The sequence below is a fragment of the Chinchilla lanigera genome, unplaced genomic scaffold, assembly GCF_000276665.1.
Source record: "Chinchilla lanigera isolate Chin_1 unplaced genomic scaffold, ChiLan1.0 scaffold00057, whole genome shotgun sequence".
NCBI classification, from domain to species: Eukaryota; Metazoa; Chordata; class Mammalia; order Rodentia; family Chinchillidae; genus Chinchilla; species Chinchilla lanigera.
This window is the reverse complement of record NW_004955458.1, coordinates 1,241,964-1,267,132: the sequence shown is the minus strand read 5'-3', so window position 1 is coordinate 1,267,132 and position 25,169 is coordinate 1,241,964. Positions and strand designations below refer to the sequence as shown.

The following is a 25,169-nucleotide window of genomic DNA, read 5'->3' as shown; positions in this document are numbered from 1 at the left end:
CGGCGGCGGCGGCGCTCCTCGCTGTCGGTAGGTAGAGCTCGCGCTCTCTCACTTAGCTCTTTCCTTTAACAGCGCAGGCGAATTCCTCAGACTCCCGGCGGTGGCGGCGCTTACACGCGATTCGCGTTCATCAATCCACGACATGAAGACAGGCGAGAGAGAGAGGAAGAGAGGGAGAGAGAGAGAGAGGGAGAGAGAGAGAGAGAGAGAGGGAGAGAGAGAGCGCGCTGGCTGGGGGGGTTGAGGGGTTCAGGGCTGGGGGGACCTGCAGGAAGGGGAGGGAGGCGAGGGGGAGGGATGGGGGTGTGGTGTGTGTAGGGGGTGGCGAGCCAGCCCCGGCTAATAGTCTGGTACGCATTCAGATTTGAAGGTGCCTCTCGCCCCTGCTTCTCTTGCCTTCCTCTCTTCCAGAGGGGAACCTGAATCAGCAGGTCAACTCAGGTTACCTCAACAGGTATGAGACCCCCCGTGGGGGCCGAATGTCAGCAAGCCCACAGCAGAGCTGCGAATGCAAAAAGATGGGCTCCCTGGGGGGGGGGCTTAAGTCTGGGGACTTTGGGGAGAAACAAACACACTGCGTCCCCCCAGGCACTTCAAGGTTCAGACCCTTCAGCCTCTGGCCCCTCCCCGGGGTCTGAACCTGCCGTTTTCCTTAGATCTTCAAGACTCTGGCACTTGGCTGCTTATGGGTTAAGAGGGCTGGAGGGGCAAGACCACACCACCCTCCCTTCAGACCCCAGCCCCTACCTGCAGCAGGGAGCCCAGGGAACGGCCACAAGCTTGGCTGGGGGTCTGAGGGCAGAACTGTTCACGGGGATTTAGGAAGAAGAAGGGACAGCTTAGTGTCCCTGGCGTCTGGCCGGGTTGATCCAGGATGTTCCTTCTTAGGAGGCTATTTGCTCCCTGGTTGGAAGGGACTGCAGCAGGCCTCTTGTCCCCGTATACCCCCACCATAGGAAATGCCAGCTCAGCCTGGAGGGGGCCCGTGGCTTCTCTGCAACCCTCTTCTTCCCCAGGCAAGCTGCCCAGGCCAGGATGTGGATGGGAACTGTCAACAGATACTTTTAAAATATTTACCCACACTTTCTCTGGGGGAGGGGGTTCCCTCATCCTCAACACTGGACAAATTCAAGTTCTAATGGGTAAAAGACCTTAGTCCATCAGCACCCTTCCCTGGCCAGAAGTCTATAGTCATACGGATTTCACACAGAGCAGAAGGGGGAAAGTGGGAGAGCCATTCGTATGTGTGCTGTGTGCAAACGAAGATGATGAAGAGTAAGAATGATTTGCCCCTGCTCTTCCTCCACAGCCTGTGAGGCTGTTACACACAGGACAACCCTGGGACACACTCAGGACACGGACACAAACACACAGTCTGTGCCACCTTCTCACCCTGGGACACATCCAGTGCATGCTCACCATAAACTAGCATACACACTCCCGGAAGTGTCCTTGTCCCCTCTCGGACCCTGTACACACACATGCACATGAGTCCCACATGCACACAGGCCTGACAAACTCGGATGCATCTTTAGGTCACCGCATCATGAAAAAAGATTGCTACCTACGTTCCTTCCACATCCTGAGGTTTCAGGGGTGGATGAGGAAGGAGGTGGTTAGAAAAGCAGATCCTTCCCTTTCCCATCCTCATCCGGAGCCCAGCTGTGGGGATGGGAGGGAAAAGAGACAGTGAAGAACGGGGTGGTTTATCAAGACTGAACCCTCCCTCTCCAGTCCCTTTATTATCTAAATAATTGCGGGAGAAATGGTCACTCTCAGCCAAGCTCCCAAAGGAGATTTCCTGGTACCTCAGCAAAGACTTTCAGGATCCCTTGCATTTGGGAGACCCGCCCTGTCTGAGTTAGAGACTGTCCGAACCTTAGAGACCAGGACTCTGGCCCTGAAGGAGTGAGAGACGGGTGAGAAGAGTGTCCCAGGGTCGCAGGCCTCCCTAGACTCGGAGACACTGCGGGATACAGCGGCGGGGCATCTGGACCACTAGGACCAGACACGCTGCATCCTTGGCTCCTTCCTTTCCAGGCCTGCTCTTCTGGTGCAGAGTTGAACAGGGTGGGCTCTCGGCTCCCAGCATCTGGGTCACTGGGGACTGCCATAAATACTTTCTCTTCTCTGCCTGGAAGGAGGAGGCCCAGAGGGCCAGATCAGCTCTTGGGCCTGCGCCTTATCTTTTACGGGGTGGGGGGATATTTCGACATTTTATGGTCCAGCGAAAACCCTGCCACAGAGCTATTCTTCTGGGCTTTTGTGTCTTGGAATGCGACTGTCCCGTGTGTGCCGCCACCGCCGCCTGTCCGGAGAACCAGCCAGCTCCACAACCCCTGGCTGGACTTGGTTTCCCCTTTAGGGGGACCCTTCGCCTTTTTTTTTTAATTTTAAATTTTTTTTTTTTTTTTTTTTTTTTTTTGGTTTTACACGTATCTGGTTTATTTCATTCCCTGAGGCTGGAAATAAAGGAACCGCAAGCAGCCATCCTCGCCGGGTCGTCTCTGTCCCTCTCCCCGAGGCCTGCACCGCCCTCTTAGGTACCACGGATTTATGTTCGTTTGTCCGGGTCATTCCGCCTTTTTGTGTTAATTACGCGCTGCCTGCTTCACACTTATCTCTTCTGCAAAGCGATTATTTTTGATGCCTGCCCTTCTGCGCTTCCCGAGCCCGCTGCCCCAGCGAGGGCCCATCTCCCGCTGCCACTCGCGAATTATTTACACCTCGCAGGTGAGAGGATTGATTTGCTCAGAGCCAGTGGGACCGGGCCGGGCAGAGGCGCGGGGCCTTTTCACCGCGGCTCTGGTCCCGGCCTCAAATGTCAGTGCGGGCAGGCCGGCCGGGCAACGCCGCCTCTAACATTGAGCAACAGCGCCACCTCGCGTCCACTTTCCCCAATGCAGTCAGGCCGGGAAAAAGCCAACAGAGGTCGCAGGTTTGGCCCAAAGGTGGGAAATGGGAGGAAGGAGCTTCCAATTGGGTGCAAAGGAGAGGGATTCCCCGGAAGGGAGTTGCCCTGCGACCACCGTTCTTTTTGTTGTTGTTTTCTAAGTTCTTGAAATAAACCTTGTGAAAGGGTCCATGCTCTCGCTCTTTTTGTTACCTCCCCTCTTGCACTAAGAGACCTTGTGCAAAGGAACTGCCGCGATTTCCGCCCCCTCCCTTCAGGCGCATTTCTGGCCTCCGAACACCTCCGCGCCCGCGGATGCACAGCCCGAAGCTCCCCAGACCGGCCGCTGCCCGCGGTGCGCACCCTACATTCCTCCTTCCTCTTACCCTGACGCTGGCCCCTCACCGCCTATTCCGCCGCCGCCTGCAGGACTTTGGGGTGGGCCTCTGACTTCTCCGGGAGGTTTGCCCCTGGTTTGTAGCCCATCCCTCGCGCGCGCGCTCTCTCCACCTCTCCCTCCCAGCCAGTGAGGTCCTGTTTTCCGTGGGCCATAGACAAAACATTCCTATAATCCGATTTCAAAGGAAAGAGTGTCCACCTTATTTAAACCATAAAACAATTAAGCCCAGACGTCTAGCCAGCTCCGCGCTGCTGTTTTGTTCGGCCCTATTCAGAACCCAGAGCAGGGAGACAAACAGCGCCATAAAAGTGGCATTTCGGGGCTGCGGAAATGTACCTATCCGCTGCCTTCCCAAGTGGAACAACCTTTAGGGTTTTGTGATTCTGACAAAAGAGCAGAGGAGAGGTGGGAGGGGAAGATTAGGGGAGGAGGGCATTTGCGAGCCCCTCTCTCCCGCCAGATTTCACTTCTTTCCCCAGATGTACGTCGTGTTGTTTTAATTCAGAAGTGATAATGAATAAAAATCCAATCCAGTCCTGACCTGCACTCACGACGCTAGGCTGTGAGGGACCGGCGGCGCGGACGCGTGGGCCTGGTCTGAATCCTACCTCTCTCCTAGGGTCCCCAGGCCCTGCGGCCCTGCTTCCTGCCCGCAGCAAGGCGGCTCTTGGGCGGCCAGGCTGCAGGAGCAGGCCGCGCTGACCGACGCCGAAAGGAGGCGACAAGGCCCTGGAGCAGAGGCAGGGTGGAAACCCGGAAACACCGCCAAGCTCGGGCTGGGAGAGAAGTCCCATCTCGGGTCCAGAGGGGTGGGGGTGACTGACTGCTATCAAGTGCGGAACTGGAGCCAGGGTTCCAGAACAGCAGAAGGGCCAAAGAGGCTCCAGGAAGTGAGAAAGGAGGCAAAACTGTAGGAAAAGTACCTTTCCAAAGGACCAACAAAACAATGCTTCCGGAATTGGGGAGAGATCTTCTAGGCGGGAATGCTTCAACGATGCATAGTTGGAACTTGATTACCCTCCAAAATATCCGAACAAAAAATTTCACCCCTTCCTACCTTCCTCTAGACCCCCAAATCGGAATGCTTAAGGGAAGGAAAGGGTAGGAGATTCAATAATGAGACACTTCCTACAAGTGTCTCAACAGTTTTGGAAGGTGTTGCTTTGGGGGATGCAGCACATGGGCTGGGATCCCCAATTATTTTCTTGTATGGTGGTATCTTCTGAGTATTGAGCGCAACACCCTGCACCTTCGACAGAATGGGCAGCCTGAGATATTAAAGGGCTATATTTCAAGCAGTCTGATTTTAATAGTTTCCAGATTGGGGGATTTCCGAGAAAGGGGGTGCCGGGCCAAAGCATACCCAGCAGTTTGGGTCTGCTTCTTATTAGCAAACGAAAGCTGCTTGCTCTAGGGAAGGCACTGTGGCAGCGCAGTAAGCTAGTCCCATCAGACTGGAACACCTTTGTGCTTGGGGTCCCACAGCCACCAGGGAGCACCCCACTCCTGGCTAATCACTAGCCAGCCAGGTTCCTTGGGTTCCTGCCCCACCATCCCTAGTAGCACTACAGCTGCTGAACATAAGCCTGATCACCCCCAGACCAACACTCAGACTAAGTAGGACAGGAAAAGAGATTGAGGCTAGAGCACTGGATGGAAGGATGAGAACGCATTGGGAAGTAGAAATTAAATCTAATGCTGCGTGCACTGGCTTTGTCACCTTCCTTTCTGTCTTTCTCCTTCCATCCCTTCCTCTTGCCCTCCCCTCTCTCGGCTTCCTTCCTTCCTCTTCCTCTTCTCTTTTACTCTGTCTTTTAAGCAAGTCTCCCACTGCCTGTCCTGCTCCCTGAGGCCTGCCTGGCCTTTCTCCTAGCTGAATATCCTACCAGCCGTCTTTCCCAGCTATCCCTCAAAGCACCAAAGCACCAATGCAGCCAGGCAAGAATCCAGCCTGGGCCCTCACCCAGCACCCAACTTTCATCTTCACCTATCTCCTCTCTCCCATCTCATGTACTCATAAATTATTACAATTAATTACAGCCAGGGAAAGCCATTCACGCCACGCTCCCCTCCCTCCATCTCGCCACCAGGAAACTTGTAGGCAGCCAGCCGGGGCAGGCACAAGCTGGGCCTCAGCCTCAGCAGCCTCCACGCCTCCCCTGGAGCCCCCACCCCCACCCTGCCCTGCCTGGACAGAAGTGGCAGGCATTTGCCCTTCCGAGGTAGAGGGAGCCCCTTCTCTGGCTACAGCCTCCCCTAAAGATCCTGGGGACTTGCCTCCTCCACGACAGCAGCGTGGGGAGCCACAGGAGAAATAATGAGAACTGGATGCGGTTGAGTTTCTGGTTTTTTAAGTGACTTCGATATATTAACACAGAGCTGTTCTACCATAACAAACAGAAGCACGTTACAGGACGGACGCTGGGGGTGAGAGGGAACACTGCTATGTACACGCCCGAGGCGCCGGCCTGCGCCGCCCGACCCAGCCCGTGGCTCAGTCCGGGCCCTCGTCCCTCAGCTCCTGGGCTAGGAACCGTCATGTGTATGTGTGTCTTTTTTGTACAAAATCTGCACGCAGAGCGCCCAAAGCCCGGGAAGGGATGGCCCAGACCAAATACAATACAGGAAAAAAATCAGAAATATAGCAATTCAAGTACTGGCTTCTCTGAAGAAAGGAGAAAAAAAATCACATTTGTGTGCGTCATTTATTTCAGTTGCGCTGGGGAAGAGAATGCAGTTCCTCTCCTGCCTCCTCCTTGATGGGGAGAACTAACTCTAAAACACCAATTTCTCAACACTTAACCCTCCCAAATCGCAAGAGTTTTCCTTTTTCCCCTTCCTTTTTTTTTTTTTTTTCCTTTTTAAGCAGACTGGCTTTTTTCTATCTTGCTCTTTTCTTTTCGTGCTTTCTCCCGCCTGGGTTGGGGCATTTTTTTGTGGGGTTTTTCTTTTTATCCCTTGGCTGTACCGAGGCAGCAGGCTGGGGCTTGGTTTAGGATTGCTCCTTGTCGGTTTTCTCTTTATTCATCTTTTTCATCTTCATCCTCCGGTTCTGAAACCAGATTTTGACCTGCCGCTCGGTGAGATTGAGAACCCGAGCCACCTCATACCGACGGTCCCTGGTTAAATACATATTGAAGAGAAACTCCTTCTCCAGTTCCAGCGTCTGGTACTTGGTGTAGGGGCAGCGCTTCTTCCTCGTGGAGCGGGCGTGGATCCAGTTGGCCACGGGGTTGCCTGGAGGGCCAAACACAGGCAGGGTTCAGGGGCGCCCCTCTCCAGTCCAGGACCTCTACCACCCCGCCCCCAGGCTGGGCTAGGTTCCCCAAACCCAATAATTGAACCTGAATTTGGACACATTTTTGCTTCAGGAATTTTCTCCCCTCTTCCTTTTGCATTCTGCCCCCTCCCCATTTCCCCTTCCTCTTCAGTCTGCAGCACCTAAAACTGTAGGAAATCCGAAGCTATCAAAGCCCCTCCAGTCTGGTCCTCAGCTTCAAGAGCAGTAACTCGAGAATATCCTCATAAAAAGTCCAAATTCCCAACCGTTTCATAGGCCCATAAACGCTTCTCTCTCTTGTTTTTTATTTTTATAGCAAGGTCTCTCTCTCCTCCCCACCTCCCTCCTCCTCTGCCCCCTCCCACCCTCCCAGCCCACAACCAAGTCCTGAAATTTCAGCAGTCCTACTTCCTGACCCTGAGAGTCCCTATGCCCCTCACCACTCTCCCCAGTGCAGTCTCTGCTCAGAGTTCAACCCTGCTGAGGCGAATTCTCAGGGTGATGCTGGGATGGGGAAAGTCCTTCTCTCCTCAGAGAGCTGCTGGCCTTGGGGACAGCCTCCCCCATATCTTAGCGTCCCTGTTGGTCTCCAGTGTCCCCCTCCTGCCAGCCCCAGGACAGGCTCTGCAAGGACCCAAGCTTCCAATTTCAGGTTTACAGGAGCAGCTGAGGGCAGGGAGGGAAATCTTCAGAGGGGTATAATTAGGCCCTGGCCCCTTCAAGGAGGCAAAAAAAATTTCCCGCAGCCCCCCTCATAGGACTGCCTCAGATACTTCCTAACACCCAGAGAGCTGCACCTTCTCCACTGCTGGTTCTCCTCTCCCCTTCCTGGGCCCTGCAGCTCCACCTGCCCCCACCTACCCCAGGCAGCTCTTTGCAACCCTCAGAAGGCTCCTGCCTCCCTGGCTGAAGTGAGTGTGTAGAGTTCTCTAACCTGGGGAGATGAGATGCTTTTCCCACTCCACATCCCTGACCCCCATTCTCACCCCTTCCTCCTGCAGACCCTCAGAAGAGGGTTCTCAAGTTTAAGGAGACTCAGACCCCACTTCTCTCTGGAAGTCTTGATCTCTCCAAGTTCCCAGGCTGTGAAATCTCCCAGACCCCTCACCAGGGCTCCTGGGAGAGAAGCCAGCGGATCTTCTCTTCAGTGAGTCCCTCTTGGGGCGAGGACCCCCCTGCTGATGGGGAGGCACGGGTGATATTCCTCCCTGGGGCGTTTCACATCTGCCCCCAGGTCCTCTGCACCTCTCCCGTCCCATCTCAAACCCTAAAATGCACCTCGCCCCCGCCCCTGCCCCTGGCCCTGTCTACATTTCTTCGAAAGTGGTCACTAAGCCAAAAAGCCTGGCAGGGGAGGGGGCAGGGGTCTCTTTCCAAGCCAGCCCCTGGGAGAGGCGCCCTCTCGGCCCTCTCCCAACCTGGCTCCCTGGGCCCCCTTCTCAGACCTTCCTGCCCCTGAAAGCTCCCCAAGGTAATTCGCTTTTATTGAGTCCTCACCCCCTCACCCTCGCCCCTCTCCCGCGCTCCCTGAGCCGCTCCGAGGGGCTGTAATCCGGCTCCCCCCGCCTGTCTTCCCCTCCCCTCCCGCGCCGGTTGTAAAGGAAAATTGCTCCCAACTTACTGGGGTCCAGGTCGGCCTTCTCCTCTTTGTGCTTGCTGCCGGCGAGGGCGTCCGCCTCGGGCGAGGGCAGTGTCTGCGGGGCGCGGTCGCGCAGCTCCCCGGGCGAGCCGTACATGTAGTCCGGGTAGCTGCGGCCATCGCCCGGGCCGCAGTCGGCGCGGCGCCCGGGGTAGGCGTCCGGCTTGAGGGCGTAGTGACGGCCCCCGGCCGGGAAGCTGGGGAAGGAGACGGCGCCGGACAGCGGCTCGAGCCAAGTCCGCATGTAGCGCGTGTCGGCGCCGAGGTGGGGCTGGGGGCCGTACGGGTGATAGACCACGGACGACTGCGAGGGCACCGGCGCCCACGACGTGCTGAACACTGCGGGCTTGGGCGCGAAGCTACAGGACGGAAAATCGCTACAGTCCGGCACCAAGCCGCTGGGTCTGGCGGCGGCGGGGTGAGCCCCCGTGGCCGGAAACCTGGACGCTAGGAGGTCTTCATTGTCGTGAGAGATGAGCGAGTCCACGTAATAGTTACTGATGGGCCCCGTCGCCGACATCGTAACAGGGTTTTACATACATAAGATTATTGTATGAACTGTATATGTACTTTTTATCTGCTCACAGAACAATCAAGGCAGGTAATTATTTTTCCAGCCTTTTCCCGGCAGCTCATTGGCTCCCCAGCCCCCACGTGATCGTATTTACCCAAAAATACGGCGCGGATCAATGCGCAGGGGCTTTTTTTTCCCTTGCTTTTTTTCCCCCCTCTCCCACCCCCTTCTCTCCGCTGATCCCCGCGACCTGCGTTTTCCTGGGGGTCCGCAACTCTGGACCCAAGGCGCCCGCCAGCCCCGCAGGACGGCTCCTGTCTCATCAGGGAACCCCCCTTGCCCATGTCCACCCGTCAGCAGCTGGCTCCCCCCCGCTAGGAGGATTTTTTAATGGGGTGAAAATGCCAGTCCCCGAAGCCAGGGTTCCCGGACCCCTAGGGCTGCCCTGGGCGCGGGAGCCCCATAGGGGCGGGGAGGCCAGCCGAGGTAGGTGGAGGAACTATTTCTTGACGTAATCCGTCTCTGTCGGCCCGACGCTCCCTCAGTCTCTGAGCGAGCCGAGATCAGCGATTGTCAGTTCGGAACGTGGCTTTTAAAAATGCGTTTTTAAATAGTGTGTATGTATTTCTTTCAGGAGCAGCAGCAGCGAGGGAGGGAGGGTGGGAGGGGACTGGAGAAGCTGGGGTGGAGGGAGGGAAGGAGGGAAACGAGAGCGTCCTCCTGCCACTGGCCGACTGAGCCCCCCAAATCTGGGGTAGGGAAGGCTTGGGGAAGATGGTCTGTGAGCAGGAGGGGGTAGAACTTCAGGATCTCAAACACCTTCGTCATCAGCCTCAGAAGTCTTAGCTTTGGCACAGATACACAAGCGTCTTTATTTTAAATTTATTGTCTGTATCTATTTATGTTTCCTTGCCAGCTTGAAGAAGTGGAGGAGAGATCTACACAACTTAAGTGGGGCATGCCCATCCCGTCAGCCTGCTTACCCTCCTCTGCCCCCAGCTCCATCTCTGCGACACCTTCCCCCCCAAAAAGAAGTCGCTCCCTCGTTCTGTCTGCAGAGAGCCTGGGTGAGAGCGGGCGAGGCAAGAGAGCGACCTCGGTCGTGGGCAAGTAGCTTGTTTTTACGTCCTTCAATAAAATTTTTATGAGGATCATTTGATTGTTCATAAATGTGTCTTTCATTAAATAAAATTGTAGGCTGTTTTTGGAACGGGAAAAAAGCAACGGAGGGATAGGAGGGGAAAGCAGGTTCTTTGGGATCGGATGCAGGAATTCTGGAGGGGGCAGTGTGATTGTGGGAGAGTATCAAACAACTTGGATTCCTGTATAAGTTGGTTGCTATCCTCCTCCTTGAATTTGGGGTTCGTTGAACAGCCCTAGGCTGTTCCTTCAGACTGTCCCATTGTGGTTTAGTAAATGGGGGGGGGCTTTGAACAAGCAGAAAATCCTCAATGTGGGGGCAGGAGTGGGGGCAGGGAGGTGTATGGGAGGAGAGGGGGCGCAGGTGATGTCCTCAGAGACAAGGTGCACCTAGGCAGGGCACAGGGAGTTTGAAGGGAGGGTGCAATTTCAGGGTCAGAGAGAAGAGTTCCAGTCTGCACACGGGGAAATTGCCAGGAGCTGAGCTGTGATGCAGGCTCTGAAGGCAGCAAGCAAGGAAGGAGGCTTCCCAGACCCAGCCACGCCTGCCTTTCCCCTCTCCGGTCCCCAGGAGGGGACCAAACGCCTGAGATGGGGGTGGGGGCTGCATTTCAGCCGCATCTGTATCTATCTCCTCCTGGGTGGAGAAGGGCTGGAGAGTGTAGTACTGCGTTGGAGGGGGAAGGAAAGTTGGGAGGAGGATATAGCTCAGCCAGCAGCATGAACCCCAGCTCCAAGGGCCCCCTCCCCAGTCCCTGCTCCTCCCCTTCTCTGGTTCTTTCCTTTTCGGTCTAGCGGGGCTGGGATTTCGAGGCAAGGGGGGGATGAGGGAGAGGTTATGGGCCTCAGCCCTGGCTCCCCTCAGCTGCGACTGTCTGCCCCTCTCTCGGGCTGGACTGGCTGGGAAACCCAAATTACAACAAGAAACAGAAAATCCCTTTGGCCTTGATGGAGTCGGGTTAGCTGTCAATCAAAAATTCTCCCTCACTAGTTCAAGGAAAAGACAGGGGATTCCAGTCCCTCTGCAGAGGCTTTCTCCAAATCCTCAGTGCAGTCGCACCTCCCCCAGCCCTGGGTGGCTGGGGACCCGGCCTGGCTCTTAGGCGGCTGCTGGCAGCGAGGAGCAGAGATATTTAGCCTTCAGCGGGGCCCGGGGCCAGACTGCGACCAAGAGGACATCAGAGGACACAGCCTGAGAGAGACCAAGCCCCAGACGGCCTGAGACAGACCGAGCGAAACACGGGGCCAGGCCCGAGGAAGGAAAAAGGAAACGGAGGATGAGGATAACCAGCAAAGAGGAAGGAAAGAAAGAAAAGAAGAAAGGCACGATGAAAAGAGATAGGAGAGCAGGGAAAGGAAGGCATGCGGAGAGCGGGGAGGAGGAGGAAGGGCAGCAATGCGCAGATACGCAGGCAGGACGGGGCAGGGGCGAGCTGGCGGAGCAGCCGTGGCATTGTGCAGTCGCTTGCTCGCCCGGCCTTTGCCGCGGGACCAGCTCGGGGCGCAGCAGCCACTTCTGTCTGGACACAAAGGCGGAAGAGGCCTCCTCTCCTGTCCCTCCTGGGAGACCTGCTCTGGTGGGTACACTAGGCCTCTGGGATACAGAATCCATGTTGGCCCAGGCAGCCGCCCAGGCAGCTGGGGACTGAATCATGCTCTAGTCAAGGAGCAGCGAAGAAGCAGAAAAGGAGAGGTTTTGTGTCTTCACCAGGTTGCAGGCCCTGTCTGCCTCAATCTCAGCTTCCCCAGAGGAGAGAGTCCTTAAGGGTCTCCTCCTATGGGCTTCTGCTATGTGGGAGAGCCCCTCAAATAGACTTGGTGGCTGTAAAGAGATGTCTCTTCTCTCCTATCCCCTTTGAACACGGCCTTCTTTTCAACTCTTGAGCTGCCTGCGAACCAGGCCCGCTATCCTGCGGAGGCAGCAGCAGCCTGGCTGTCAGGATCACTGTCCAGAGATCCCTGTTGCCATCAAATTCTCCAGTAAAGAAACCAAGGGGGAACTGTTGCCTTCCCTTCCTTTTGCAAGTAGGAACTCTGGACCCTCCCCACTCAGGCACAGGTACAGCTGTGGGTCAGGAAGCAGACCTCACCCACAGCCCCCTCCTGGCCAGCGCCCCATTCTCCCTATGCCTGCGGAGAAGGGAGCTGTGGGGAGGACAGCTTGGGAGACCCTTGGAGGGACCCTTGGAGAGCCTGGCCCACTAGGCCCAGGTCCTGCAGGTTCCACAACTGCATGTGGGGTAAAGCTCCCATTCTCCATATTTAGAAGCAGAATGGCAAGTCAGGGAATCTGAAGCAGACTTTTAGGCTTCCCCCAAATCGAGGCTTGTTAGGTGAGGGGCAAGAGGATAGGGGGGCCAAAAGGGAGGAGCTCATCTTCTTGGAGTTCCTCCTGCTGCATCTCCTACCATACTCCAGGAGTCCTCACCTTTGCCACTCCTTCAATTTTCCCCAGCACTCCTGGGGCAACCTGAGGGACCTGAGGCACTGGGAGTCCCTGTTGGGAGGCGGGGGAAACCCCAGCTCTAGCTAGCAGCTCTGTATTCGCTCTGGTTCTTAGCATTCCCCTCCCACGCCCAAAAGATTTCACTGGGCACCCAAGAGCCCGCTAAGGGGGAGGGGCACCCTTCCTCCATCACCTCAAACCTGGACAGCTGAGACCACAATCAAGCTAGCATCGTGGAAAGGACAGAAAGACAGGTTAGAGTCATCCCCTCCCCCTGCCCCGCGTCTCCCTTTTAGTGATTTAAATTCCCTGCGGTTCAATCCACACCGTCAAGTTCGGATAAATTTAAAACAGGCTTTTCCCTGTGCCCCCAGCGGGCCATCCCAGCGGCCGCAGGCTGGAAGCCCGCTCCCGGCTGCCCAGCACCCGCCCTGCGAGGAGGAGGCCGTGCTCCATTTGCTTTCATTTTCCTTCTCCCCCTGAAATGGGCTCATTTCACCTCTCCGCTGCCCTCTCCCCATCCCCGCCCCCTCCCTGGTTCCCTTCTCCTTTCCCCCTTCTCTCTCGATCCCTCTTTGTTGGGAAAAACACACCCACACACAACTCCTCCTAGCTAAGGCCTGCGCTGGAAGCAGAATCTGAGTTTTCCTGGCCTGCCCGAGAAGACCCGCGTCCTGCCCCCACCCCAGGTGGGTATCCCGGATCCCTGCACACCAGGAGCCAGGCCCCCAGACCCAGCAGGACTGAAACCCCCTGGGCCTGTGAACATGGCCCTCTCAACGCCACGGCCTGCCGGGCCTGCCTTCCCGCCGGCGCCCCCGCCCTGCCGCTCCGCAGCAAACGGGGCTATTTCCGGCTCCCCCAACACGGTCTGGTTTCCCAGCCCGGGGAGTGGCTGGAGGGGGAGCCGCCCCAGAGCCAGGGCTGCTCTCTTCCCGGAGTTCCAATGGCCCTGAGCGCGCTGTTACCTGATCTTTTGTGTGATGTATGTGTCGCAAGGAAATTTGCAGTGACTTTGGAGCCCAGACTGAGGAAGCAGAGGTGGCGAAAGGAGAGACAATACGGTCCCGAAGTACAATTAAGGAGCCAGAGCCGCTCCTCTCTCCCCCGCCCTCCCTGCCCGACTGGGAGCTGTCTGGTCTCCAACCTCTGGGCGACTCGAGAACCTGGAGCCGGAAACTCAGCCCCTGGCGGAGGGAGCCAGAGCACTCCGCACCCAGAAACCCGGAGGGAAGCTGCCTTCCAACCTGGGGCACCGTAGCCAGCCCCGCTGGGTTGCAGCGAATCCAATGAATGAAAGTGCACATTGCGACGACGGATTTGCCCGAATTTTCTCAGCCTTTGGAAGGAGAGCCCAGGGTTTGGGACTTCTCCGACAGACAGACAGACAGACCGCATCTCCTGAGGCAGACAGGCTCACAACATGAGTGTGAGCCTGAAATCATATACAGGTTCAACATTCCCGAGGCCTCTTTGCCAGGCCTGGCGGGCGCCGATCTCTCCTACCTTCTCTCCCGCCAGGGCCTCGGGCAGAGACCCCTAGGACTCGGTCCGCTGGCTGGGTCCAGTCCCGCCTCGGGAAGCGCCTTCGTTACCTGCTCCTCGGCTCCCCACGGCCACAGACGCAGGGCAGCCGCCTCCCGCCGGGGAGGGAAGCCCCGGCCACCACCGCAGCCGCCGCCACCCGCCCTCCTTCCCTCCCTCCCTCCTTCTCGCCCTCCCTCCCTCGCTCCCTCCCTCGAGCGCTGCCGCTCGCGGGCCCTCCCGCGGGCAACCTGCTCTGGACCAAATCCAGGTATCTCCGAAGGAGAAAAAAGGGAAGGACCTCTTAGGCGGAAAAGGAAAGCAGCAAAAAAGAAGCACCCTAAATTGCATTTATTTTTCATGCTCTGACCGGTGGTCGGCCTCAGTTCCAGTGTCTGGGACACAGCCCAGCAGCCGCAGAGGTGTGCTGGGCCTGCTGCCTCGCCCACGCCGCCCGCCGCGCCCCGCGCTCCACACCCTGGGCCGCCGCCCCCGGCAGCCCAAACACCCGACAGACCTCAAGGTCCTTGCTACAGACTCAACATCCGGTTGCCCGCCTCTGCGCTGACCACAGCCCTGGAGCCCGCTCTGCTCCGTCTGCGGCCAAAGTCCACACACAATCCACCTTGTCGGAGCTCTCGCGCCCAGCCCGGACACCCTTCCCGGCGAAGCCGCCCGCCGCCGGGCTACACTTGGGCTGCGTTCCTGCTGGGAACTTGCAACCTCGTCCCCTGCTTGGGACCCACACAAAGCCCAGTGTGCCGGCCTTCCTGCCCGTAGCCCCCCCATCGCCGGTTGTCGCCTTCCCCTTCACCTGTTCCCAAGAAGGGCTGCATCTCCAAGCGAGCCGAGGCAAGGCCGATGGATGGCCGGAGCGAGGTCCCGGGGAGGCCACAGCGGATCAGCCCGAGGCCCCGCAGCCGCGGAGACAGCTGAGAGACCGAGCTTCTCCTTGGCGAGCTCTACCCTTTTCCTCCTTCTCCCGCAAGTCTCAAACACTCACACGCCGAGAGTTCAGCTCTATAAATCCTGCTCCTCTTTCCCATATCATAATTAAAAAAAACCAGTAGGGGAGGTTTTAACTTTTATTGCGATTTCTAGAGTTGGGCTGCGGAGCATATATTAAGTTTACGCTTATGCGCTCTCGGCGGGGAGGGTCCTTTAAGAAATAAAAATCCATCTTAATATCTGCAGACGAGAGAGATAATTTTTTCCCTCCTCTTCACGCTGCTCTTTCTGAAGACTCCCTTCCAGCGAAGCGAATAAATAATTACCACCGCCTTAGCCATGATCCACGGCCTCAGGGCCCCGGGGTGGACTCGGACCACCAGACTGGCCCTCACCTTGGCCCTAGGAGACCTTGCTCCATTTCGTGGGTTCTGGGGAGGAGGAGGACACCTCAGCACTCTGGCCCTGTGGCCTCCTCTATAAATCCACTAGCTTTGAGATGGAAATTGGGGCAAAGGGACCTAAACCCTGAAATTGTTCATTGGTGAATTCGGCCCATCGGGGGACACTACCTCCAAGTCAAGTGCTCCTTGGCACGCTGTTACTGCCTGATTCTCCTTTCACCCCTACTGGCTGTGTGCTTGGGGCAGCCTGAAGACTTGGAGGCCAAGCCAGAGGAGCCCTTGCATGCCTCCCACCAGCTGGCCTGCCTCTCTGGAAACTTCCCCCATTTCCCTGGAGCACTTCCCTTCAAGGGAATTTTTTTTTTTTTTTTTTTTTTTTGCCTTCTCCAACAAAAGGAGGGCGGGGGACAGACAGACAGACAGTTCAGCTGGGGAAATGAAAGCCTCTATTTCCATTCTCTCCTTCAGATTCCCTGTGGGTCAAAAATACATGAGGCAAGGGGAATAAGTATGTGTCTAAGTACATACAGGGGATTTGAGAGAGCCTAGAGGAGACAGAGGTGGAAGCAGAGACCAGCATTTATGCAAGGTCACACATACCCCCCTAGCAAATGGCTGTGAGAATATAAAAGTCTATGGATGTATACTGTTACAGGGACATGATTTTGTTCCCTGCTTCAAAGTTTCTTTTGGGAATCATGATTATTTCACAGTAAGAGAACTAAGAGCCTAACCTCCTTCTTTTGGCTTCTCTTCCCCAGTATCTCTGAGAATAGGGGTGTTATCGCCTCATTCTTCCTGACCCCTCCCCCATTTTTCTCCGAAGGGCAAGAAATCTCTTTGGAGACCCTTTTCTCTAGCAACCAGGGACAGAACTGAAGCCCAAGGAGAAAGGAGTGGAGGAAGCATGCAAAGTTTCTCATTGCTCAGATTTCCCCTACTCCATTCTCCTCCCCTCCTCCCTCTGGCATCAGCCAACAACCTTCCCAACAACATGGTAACAGTGGGCGCTGGCAGCCTCTGTTCACCCAGATACTTTCACACCGCATAAAGACAAGCAACTCCCTGACAGCCGTAGACTCACAGACACACAGACCAAGGCCTATGGGCATCAGAGAGCTAGACAGACCAGAGCCAGGTTTTCGCACTAATGTTTCCCAGTAGGACATGCTTGTGAGGGTTTCTACTTGGACTTGATGGCTTTCCTCTAAATCTACTAAATCCCCAAATATGTCCTTTTTCTGGAGATGGAGCTATAGAAAGGGAAGAGGAAGTGGCTGGGCTATCGCTCAGAGTTCCCTAACTCTTGGAACCTCCAGGTGCCCCACTTTTTTGAGAAGCTCCAGTCCTAGCAAAGAGGAGGCTTAGTCTTGAAAGTGGCAAGTAAGAGAAGGTAGCCTTTCCAGAGACGTCCTCCTTCTGTGTGCCTCTCTCCCCTAAAGATTCTGCCCCACCTTGCTGTCCAAGGGAGCTGGGGCACCAGGCCAAACTCAAACTCTGGAATTTCCTTGGAATTGGCTGGACCTTCTTTGTCTGTCTCCATCAGCTGGGCCCAGGAGACAATAGCTGCAGGGAAAACTCCTCTCCCTCAGTCCCAGGGGTTGGGACAAGCTGAGGAGGGGACGGTATAGAGTGGGGTTCTCTAGACTTATCCCTCGGCCCCACTCACAGCTTGCCCCCCTCGGTCTGCACCCACAGTGCCCCATCTGGGCAGTCCTACTGGGGAGGGAAGGAGGAGGAGAGATGGGTTAGGGCCCTCGACGAAAACCGACTGATGTAACTCAGGCAGTTTCTTGTTGCCGAGTTCAAAACTCAATCCCAACAACATGAAACTACCTAAGCCACAGATCAGCTGAGAGAGCAGGGCGGGAGATTCGGCTTTGCACCTATCCAGAGGAGAAGGGAAGGGGGTTGGGGAAGGAAGAAATTCAGCCCCGTCCCCCTTTCCGCCCCCCACAACCTCCCTAAGGGCTAGAGAGCGGACTTTGGGTGGCTGGGTGGCTGTGGGGGGGGTCTGCCTTCATGGGTTTTAGATCTAAGCAAACTGCTCTGGGAAAATCTGGTGAAACGGGACTGCTAGCTGCTAAGTCCCTGCCCCACCCCCAGCACCGCAGTGGAGCTATTTCCCTGCATCTGGCCCTGGCCCTGGGGGGGAAGCTGGATTGTCCTTCCACTCTGGAGCTGGGTCCCCTGTTTTGTCCATCTGGCTCTCCTGCACTCTCCTCCTCTCTCTGCTCCTCTCCCTCTCTTCGCTCCGTTTAGGTTTCCTGAACCACAGCGCCTGTGCTCTGGAGCCACGTCCAGCCAGGCCACTTGCCTGGCAAAGCCTCACAACCAGGGAGCATGAGGACCAAGCGCCTGAATTAGGCTCATACCCACACCAGGAAAAAGCAGGAAAACCTAAGCCTCAAGCTCCGACCCTTGCTATCCCCCAAACAGACAACAACACTCAGAGACACCTAGACTGGTGTGTCGACCTCGAGGCGGCCCTAAGTACCCACAAAGGTAAAGAAGCCAAAACCACCAATTCACCCCCTAACCACCGAACCCCACGGCAATGGGCCGGGAGAGGAGGAGAGAGAGCTCATAGCCACTGCCCTCGGCTGCCAGCAGTCACAAGGCAAGCCTGGGCTCTGAGCAAGCACCGATGCCCGAAACACCTTCCCAGCTCTGCCCGCTGCATGCTGGGCACCTGGGGATGCTGCGAGTCCCCGCTCTGCCACCAAGAGAAGAACAAGAAACCGCTTCTCTTACCTTGTCGCTGCCTCCTCCTCCTGCTGCTGCCGGCGTTTCTGTTAGCTGCTGTCGAAAGGGGGGGGTGAGCTCCTCGTACCCCTCCAGCGGTTAAGTTTATTCCTCTCTTTGGATGGGTGGGGGGCTCTTGGGGTGCCCCCCAGCAGTGGTGGGGTGCGCCCAGCCCAGCACCCCAGGCAATCAGATCCGTCTGCTCCTCAAGATTGCAGTTTGCTCTCTGCCTCTTTCCCTCCTCCAGTCACCTTTAAATGCATCTTTTACTGCAGCACCACATTATATTTGCAGATCATAAAATCCACCTCTCGCGCGCACCAAGACCGTCCTGACATTACTGTTTTATGACCTTGACTTATTGTGGTCACCTGGATAATATTTAAATCAACGTTATGGTCTCTCACTTACATTAAACCCGCCAAGAGACGTTCTAGAAAGGATCTAGGAGATGAGTCAAACACAAAACACACACATCCACACACTCAGCTTCTTTGGGGGAGGGGGGTGTCGCTAAAAAAACACTAAAAACAAAAAAACCACCCATTTGAGGATTACGATTCCGGAAATTTATTAGGATTTTTTTTTTCTCCATTAAGGAAGCTACATGCAAAAGATACAACATACAGAATATCTTTAAATAACACAACTCCCAGACAAGGGACAGGGCAGTTTTGGGGGGTTGTTCTGTCTTTGCTTTGCTATGTTCTATTTTTAATTTTTTGTTCCTCTGGATGGAATTTCTGAGCTGTTAGTGGATGGGGGATCTGGGGGTGCTGGGAGGGGTGGGAGAAAAGCGGAAAGCAGTACAAATACAAGACTTCAAGCAGATTCTCAGAGCGACTGGAAGGTAAAGACACGGAAAGGGGTCTGGTGGAGACACGGGAGGCTACGACAAACACACAAATACTAGCTGAACTTTCCAAAACGTCTATTATTCTAAGGAGGAAATGCAGCAAGGAAAGAGCGATTCTGACTGTGCTCTGCGAGATTACAGACCCTCTCTGGTTGCGTTTTTGTCTTTTTTCCCTACAATCGGGTGGATTCGATCTTAACTTTACATGGAGAACAGAATGCTCTGTGTGAGTGCGTGGGTAAGTGAGGGGTTGACACACACACCAGCCACACTCCCACCCCATCTAGGAGGGCTCACACCACACCCCACAGCCCGCCACCCCATTTCTCATGCTTTAGATGGAAGCATCCTTGCAGCACGAACCATAGGTCCCTTGGAAGGAGAGTCTGAGGTCTTTGCCTTTTTTGCAGGCGCGTTGCATTTATACTCAGGGAGGAAAAAAAAAAAATATCACCAGGCACAAAGGGAGGAGGGGCGGGGAAAGGAGGGGGGAGGGGAGGCCGCGCGCTCAGGTGAAATTAAAATTGGAGGTCAGTTCCCGGATCCGATTCTCTCGGTTCATTTTCTTGAGTTTCATTCTGCGATTTTGAAACCAGATTTTGACTTGTCTGTCTGTAAGGTTAATGGTCTTGCTAATCTCCAGGCGGCGCTCTCGCGTCAAATACATATTGAACAGAAATTCTTTCTCCAATTCCAGCGTCTGGTGTTTAGTATAGGGGCACCTCTTCTTCCTTCCGCTCTTTGCTGTCAGCCAATTTCCTGTGGTGTTTTCTGCCTTTATCTCCTCTGTTAAAAATAACATTATTTGCATAAGTATCCCTTGAAAATGCAAACCCTCGCAGCAGCGCTGCAGCCTTGGCCAGCCTGCTGTGGGGTCAGCAGAGGGAGGATGGGGAGCTGCTCTGGTCCCTAAGACTTGGCGGTGGGGTCCTCTTGGGCTCGGGGCTCTTAGAATCTCTTTGGGAGGGGGTCTGGAATTTGGGGGTGGGTGATAAAGGGAAAAGGTTCTTGCCCTCCAAGGATTTATTCAATTTTGATTACCCAAGTCTACTTTAACCTAGCAGATCCTAAGTATTCTCACTTTCCCCCCTCCCCCCCCGGCTTGCTGGCTCTGGTGGGGGGGTCCTAAGCCTCTCTAGACCCTCCCTCAGCGCTGTGATGCTCCCAATCTAGAAAAAAGTGAACCAGACAGAAAAAAAGCACATTTCCAGGCCCCAGACCTGAGTACAGAGTCTACCCCACAGTCCAGGGCCAATTTCCAGAGCTTTGACCCTTTTCAACTTGGTGGAGGGACTTTGTCCCAGTTTCTGCCGCCAGAGGCCATTGACGCTGTCCTTCCACCAGGCCCCCAGGTCTTACTCCCACGAGAGTTGCCATAGAGTGAGACTGCCCCATTCAGCCTCCCTGTTGTAATCTCTTCCTTTCCTGGCCCTTACCCCCAGGTGAGTGTAACTGAAGCAGGGAAGCTTATTCCAGCAGTGGAGGTCAGGGGCAATAGCTTGGGGCATGCTGAAGGGTCTTCAGACAACTTCCTGGCCTAAGGTCAAGGTAGAAAGATATTCTGAGGTATTGCAGCCCCCTAGAAATCTGCCCAGTCTGTGCATAGGAGATATGTATGGCTGTAAAAAGCACATGTATACCTGTAGAGATACATACACTTATACACACAGACACGCAGAGGTATGTACATATGTGTCCACTCATACAAGGACACACTACAGTATAGTATTTATTTCCCATTATTTTATTGACAGCCCCTTTTCTTGGCACATTCTTTTTAAAATGGACAAGCTTTCTCTTCAAGCAGCAGGAGAGAACTTGGCTATCTTTTTTTAGGGAAAAAGATGGAATCCAAAGATCTGAGAGGGAGCACCCCCGCAAAGTACTCTGCTGATGGCTCTGCGCTTTTCCTCTCCCTTTGCCAAAGGATGAGGCCAGGTTCCAGTATCCTATCTTGACTGGGGGTGGGGAAGGGAGCCCCGGAGGAGAACCAGGAAACACCAGAAAAATGCAAACTTGAAGCTACAGGGAAAAAAAATCTCAGGGTCTTTAATTATTCTGCTTCTGCACCTGCAGCTTCCTGCCAAATTGTTTACAGGCTCTGCATAACTAACTCCATTCTGTTTATTTTCTTACGGGGGTTGTTGGGCTTGGGGAGGGGTGAGAAAAATTACAAATGGAGTTTAGCCAAAAGCTCTCTTGCCCCTGGCCTGGTGGAGATACCAGGGGGGCTGGAGGGAGAAGAGCACAGGAGAAGTGCAGGCTAAGGGGATTAGGTGGATGAGAGGGCTTAGAGGGTGGCATGGGATAGCAGGAGAGAAAGGGGCTTATCCCAGTGGGCGCAGTTAAGAGCTGGGCTTGTTAACCTTGACGTTGCTTTTGGTGGGGCTAGAATATAGCTATTTCTACTTTACATCCGCACCCCCAATGAAGCTCAGGGTCTGCAGTGAGGGTATAAAATCAAACCTTCACACTGCAAGTGTGCCACAGCGAAAGCTTCGTGCTCCTGTGTGTGTCTCCCTCTCCCTCTCAACCACGCAAGCACACTGTGGTCATTTTCCAACCAGGGTCTCTGTGGACTGATTTGTCAAGGCCACCTTGGCAGAGAAGACCCAAGATGGTGAGGCTCTGTCACTGCCCGCCAAAAGAGTACCTGTGCATATGTGAGCAGGCATGCCTGAGTGTGCGAGGAACATGCAAGAGGGGTGTGTGTGAGTGTGACATAGGTCGCTGTCAGGCATGCGTGTGCATCGAATCCATATACAAAGCACCAGAAGACCCAGACCAACCCCAGCCTGCTCTATTCTCAATATTCCACCTACCTCTCCACTCAGGGAGCCCCCTTTATGTACTGCTGCCAGCAGTCACTGTCAAGGGGAGCAGGTTTACTCCCCCCTGTTGGGCCTTTTCCGGTGTTTTTTAGTCCAACTTTTCAGGAAAGTTGTTCCCTTCAGGCTCCCTCCCTTGCTCCTGTTTCCACCACATTCTTTTCCCAGGTGTCAGAGAAACGTCCTGAAAGCCCCCAGTTCGCAGAGCAGAAATGAATCTTGGACCCTGAGCTTGAACTCCGCCTAGGCGTTCTCTCTTTCACCAAAATCACAGTGAAACCCAACCAAAGCTACACTCCCTTCAGGAGAAAACCATCTGCCACACACACACAAAATTTCCAACCACTCATTTGTAGGCTGCTTTTGGAAACCAATGGGGAAAAAATGTAATTTAACTAAAAAAAGGAAAAGAAAAATACGAAAAGAGGAGACAAAAAACTTCAGCGTTCCAAGTGCCCTGTTCCAACGCCATCCTCAGGCCAGGCATCTGGGAGAGAGGGAGGGATGTGGCGGGCATTGCTTCACCTCCACCTCTTCCGGCCTTAGTGCTGCAGCCCAAGGCCCCTGGCCGAGCCAAAAACCAAAGGAGCCCAAAGCGCACGCAGAAATCAGACCCACAAACAACAAATCCAGTTTCTCAGGAAACAATTCCAACTGGGAAAATGCAGGAAAGAGAAATTCTTCATCTTCCAAGCCTTCCTTCGTCCCTAACCCAAGATCGCCATTTTAAGCTTTTTGTGAGCCTTTGACCTGAGTGGGGGACATCAGCCCCCCAGTACACCAGCGCTGGGAAGACAAATCAAAGCCAGCACACACCGGGGAGTGGTCACCGGTCCTCCTGCTTGTGGTGCGCACAGCACCCAGCCCCCTGCCTTAGCACCCAGGGCCCGGGCTGGCCCGGCACCTCCACGTCGCCGCGGTTTACCTTCCCCAGCTAAAAGACGCGCCACCAGCTTGGCGCTCAGCAGACCCCGGCCGAAAGCCGAGGTCGCATTCCCCAGACATCACATCCCCGAGGCCTCAACCCGACCCCTCTCCCCTGCCCCCATCCGGGCCAAGAAGACCCAGTGCCCGAGAGTCCCAGCCGGGCCCGCGGCCCAGGCGGCCTTACCTTTCGCTTCGTTATCCGAGGTGTCTGGGCTGGAGTCGGCGGTCTTGGCCCGGTCCTTTTCGCTCTCCGAGGGGCTGCCTTTTGGGCCCGCCAGGCTCTGCTCCGTCTTGATCTCGTTGGGGCTGGGAGTCTGGCTGTCGGATTTGGGGGTCTCAGGAAAACTCACTTTGCCCCCGAGCTGAGGCGATTCCAGATGTTCGGCGCGCGGGTTGAGATTGGCCCGCTGCTCAAAAGGGGCTTCGAAGTCGTTGGCCCCGGCACAGTGGGGCGTCTTGTCCAGCGCCGAGTAGCTCGGGCTGGCGCGGTAGTAGCTGGGCACGGGCACCTCGTGCTCCCCGAGGCAGGACTCCGGCAGGGGGTGGGAGTAGAGCGCTGCCTCGGGGCCACTTTTCGCCCGCTTCTCTGCGCTGTACATGCAGCAGACATTCTCCTCCTTGACACTAGGTGGGTAGGAGCAGGAGGACAGCGGCCTGCCAACAGGTTGTTCCAGGCGGTAGGCGGCTTTGGGGTCGCCCCAGGAGTCCAGCTGCGAGAGGTAGGACGGGTAGGTGTTGAGGGCGAGGTTGGGGCTGCCGCCCTCGTCCCTCTTGGAGAGCGAGGGCGCGAGCCCGCAGCCCCTCATCACCCCGCAGTTGAAGTCACTCCCCGATTGCATATACATGCCTGCGCTCCGGCTATAGCGCTCTCCTCCGCCGGGCGCAGCCAAGGGCTCCGCGTATGAGTTCGAAGTTACATTGCGAGGGCATGTCATTTTCAGAGAGAGGGGTTTTTAAGGAGCAATACTACAGCGGAGGAGCTGACATCTTTTTTTTTCCCCCATCCGGGAAGGGGGGGGCGGTTGGAGGGGCGGGAGGAAAAAGAAGGGGAGGGGGGGAAATATCAGCTCCATAATTATCCGCGCATTCGGTCCTCACCATGTGACGGCTAGACCAATGGGATTTGAAAATGGCCTTGATGATTCAGACGGCCGTGACGTCAGCGGGGTCAAGTTGTCGGCAGGCGGAGCGCGCAGCGTGGAGTAACAGCGCCACCTAGCAGCTGCCTCGGGGTAGGGGCACCGGAGCCCTTCCCCGCGAACAAAGGAAGCGCCCCCCGGGCGGCCGGGGCGGGGGTGGGGGGTGGTGGTGGTAGAGGAAGGAGGTGGAGGGGTTCTGGGGAGAGTGGGGTTTGTTTTCCCGGGAGCCAGCCAATAACTCCTGGGGAGAGGGGGGTCGGAGAGGGGAAAATTGCTGGACAGAGGGAGCGAGGCAACCCGGGGCTCAAAACAGTCAAATTCAAATTAAAAGGTCAAGACACGACTCAGGTACCTCCTCCCCTCTCTTCATCTCCCCTTTCCTTCCCCTCAGCTCCCATCCCCACTTCTTCTTTAGGGGTGGGAGTGGGGTGAGGTGTTTTGTTTTTTGGCGGGGTGCTTTGGGTGAGTAGAGAAAGTTAAAGAACCGCAAACAAGACCAAAGTTTCTGCTCTACTGATCCCCTGGTTCCTCCGGCTTGGCCCTTGGGGCCGGACGCTTTGGGACCACGCTCTGGGAGGTTAGTTGAGTTACAAGTTCCCTGTGGGGGTTGATGGGGACTCCCCAGTGTTTGGGGTGGATCAGGGAGGGAGTCGCGGGCACTTCAGGGCTGCTGGGAACAGCGGGCACCCAGTGGAAATAAAGATCCCTGGAAGAGAAAGCCCAGGACCAGAGGTGCCCGGTCTGCGTCCTGACCTCAGCCGCAGCGCCGGAGCTGCAGCTGCGGCCTGGGCCGGGCTCGGTGGCCCGCTTCTGGCTCACCATCTCAGGGATTTGGCCTTGGAGCTGGTTCGGCTGTTTCAGACCCTGGTGGCCCTTGCTTTCTGCTTGACCTTGCCCTCACTAAAACAGGGTATGTTCGTCGAGCGAAAGAGAGAACGCGTGAGAGCCTCGGTCGGGCTGGGGGGCGTCGTGAATCAGCAAAGGGAAAAAAGGACAGGAGTCCAAACCAAATCCGACCCTGAAAAGTGTCTTTTCCCGTGCGATTGGGGTGGGAGCATCTTTGTAAGGGAAAGAGAGGATGATCTGTTTTTTGTTGTTTCTGGGTTTTAGTAAAGGAAAGAAATAAGAGGAAATGTTTGTTTCAAATACTTCTTCATCGCCTTTCTCCTAACGCGAACTAAACTCTCCACCCCTTCCTCAGGAAACGGAATCCAGAAAAGAACTTGTCTTTCCGGTAACCCCGCATTTTTCCCTGGTCAGAGCCCGGGGTTTTGACTTTCCGAAAGGGTAAAGCCTAGCCGGGGAAGGACCTGAGTGCCGAGCGCCCTGACGTGGATGAGGGAAGAGGCCGGACTGCTTCTAAAGAGGCCCAAGCCAGTGCAGCTAGAAGACTTCGGAGAGAAATCTGCTGACTTCCTCCATCCAGGGGTTGGGAGCTTAGGCACAGAGCTCCTGAACCCCCCAAAACGGGAAGAAAGTGAAGAGT

At 55.6% G+C, this 25,169-nt stretch overlaps 3 protein-coding genes and 1 long non-coding RNA gene across 4 annotated transcripts in view; 1 reads left to right on the top strand and 3 right to left on the bottom strand.

Annotated features, from left to right (window-relative positions):
* Nucleotides 1-15,532, bottom strand: part of Hoxc4 (homeobox C4) — a 61,691-nt gene extending 46,159 nt beyond the window's left edge. The window contains exon 1 of the mRNA XM_005397200.2: nucleotides 13,819-15,532. The gene's annotated coding sequence lies outside the window, so the exon portion shown is untranslated. The remainder of the gene's footprint in view (nucleotides 1-13,818) is intronic.
* On the bottom strand, nucleotides 5,623-8,769 carry Hoxc9 (homeobox C9). The gene is made up of 2 exons (XM_005397207.2): nucleotides 8,195-8,769; nucleotides 5,623-6,530 (listed from the first exon to the last, which is right to left on the bottom strand). Exons 1-2 carry the CDS (start codon nucleotides 8,730-8,732, stop codon nucleotides 6,286-6,288), a joined length of 783 nt encoding a protein of 260 aa, XP_005397264.1. The 5' UTR covers nucleotides 8,733-8,769; the 3' UTR covers nucleotides 5,623-6,285.
* Nucleotides 8,870-9,880, top strand: LOC106149977. Its single transcript, XR_001236477.1, has 2 exons — nucleotides 8,870-9,212; nucleotides 9,643-9,880. It is a non-coding gene; the product is annotated as an uncharacterized LOC106149977 (long non-coding RNA).
* Nucleotides 15,533-18,479: 2,947 nt separating the features above from the next.
* On the bottom strand, nucleotides 18,480-23,604 carry Hoxc10 (homeobox C10). Its single transcript, XM_005397198.1, has 2 exons — nucleotides 22,729-23,604; nucleotides 18,480-19,575 (listed from the first exon to the last, which is right to left on the bottom strand). Exons 1-2 carry the CDS (start codon nucleotides 23,477-23,479, stop codon nucleotides 19,298-19,300), a joined length of 1,029 nt encoding a protein of 342 aa, XP_005397255.1. The 5' UTR covers nucleotides 23,480-23,604; the 3' UTR covers nucleotides 18,480-19,297.
* Nucleotides 23,605-25,169: the final 1,565 nt, after the last annotated feature.

Coding starts and splice junctions, on each gene's coding strand:
- Hoxc9 (XM_005397207.2), bottom strand. CDS start 8,732: ATGTCGGCGACGGGGCCCATCAGTAACTATTACGTGGACTCGCTCATC. Junction 6,531..8,194: donor GAAGGCCGACCTGGACCCCA/GTAAGTTGGGAG, acceptor TTGGCCCTCCAG/GCAACCCCGTGGCCAACTGG.
- Hoxc10 (XM_005397198.1), bottom strand. CDS start 23,479: ATGACATGCCCTCGCAATGTAACTTCGAACTCATACGCGGAGCCCTTG. Junction 19,576..22,728: donor CTCGGATAACGAAGCGAAAG/GTAAGGCCGCCT, acceptor TATTTTTAACAG/AGGAGATAAAGGCAGAAAAC.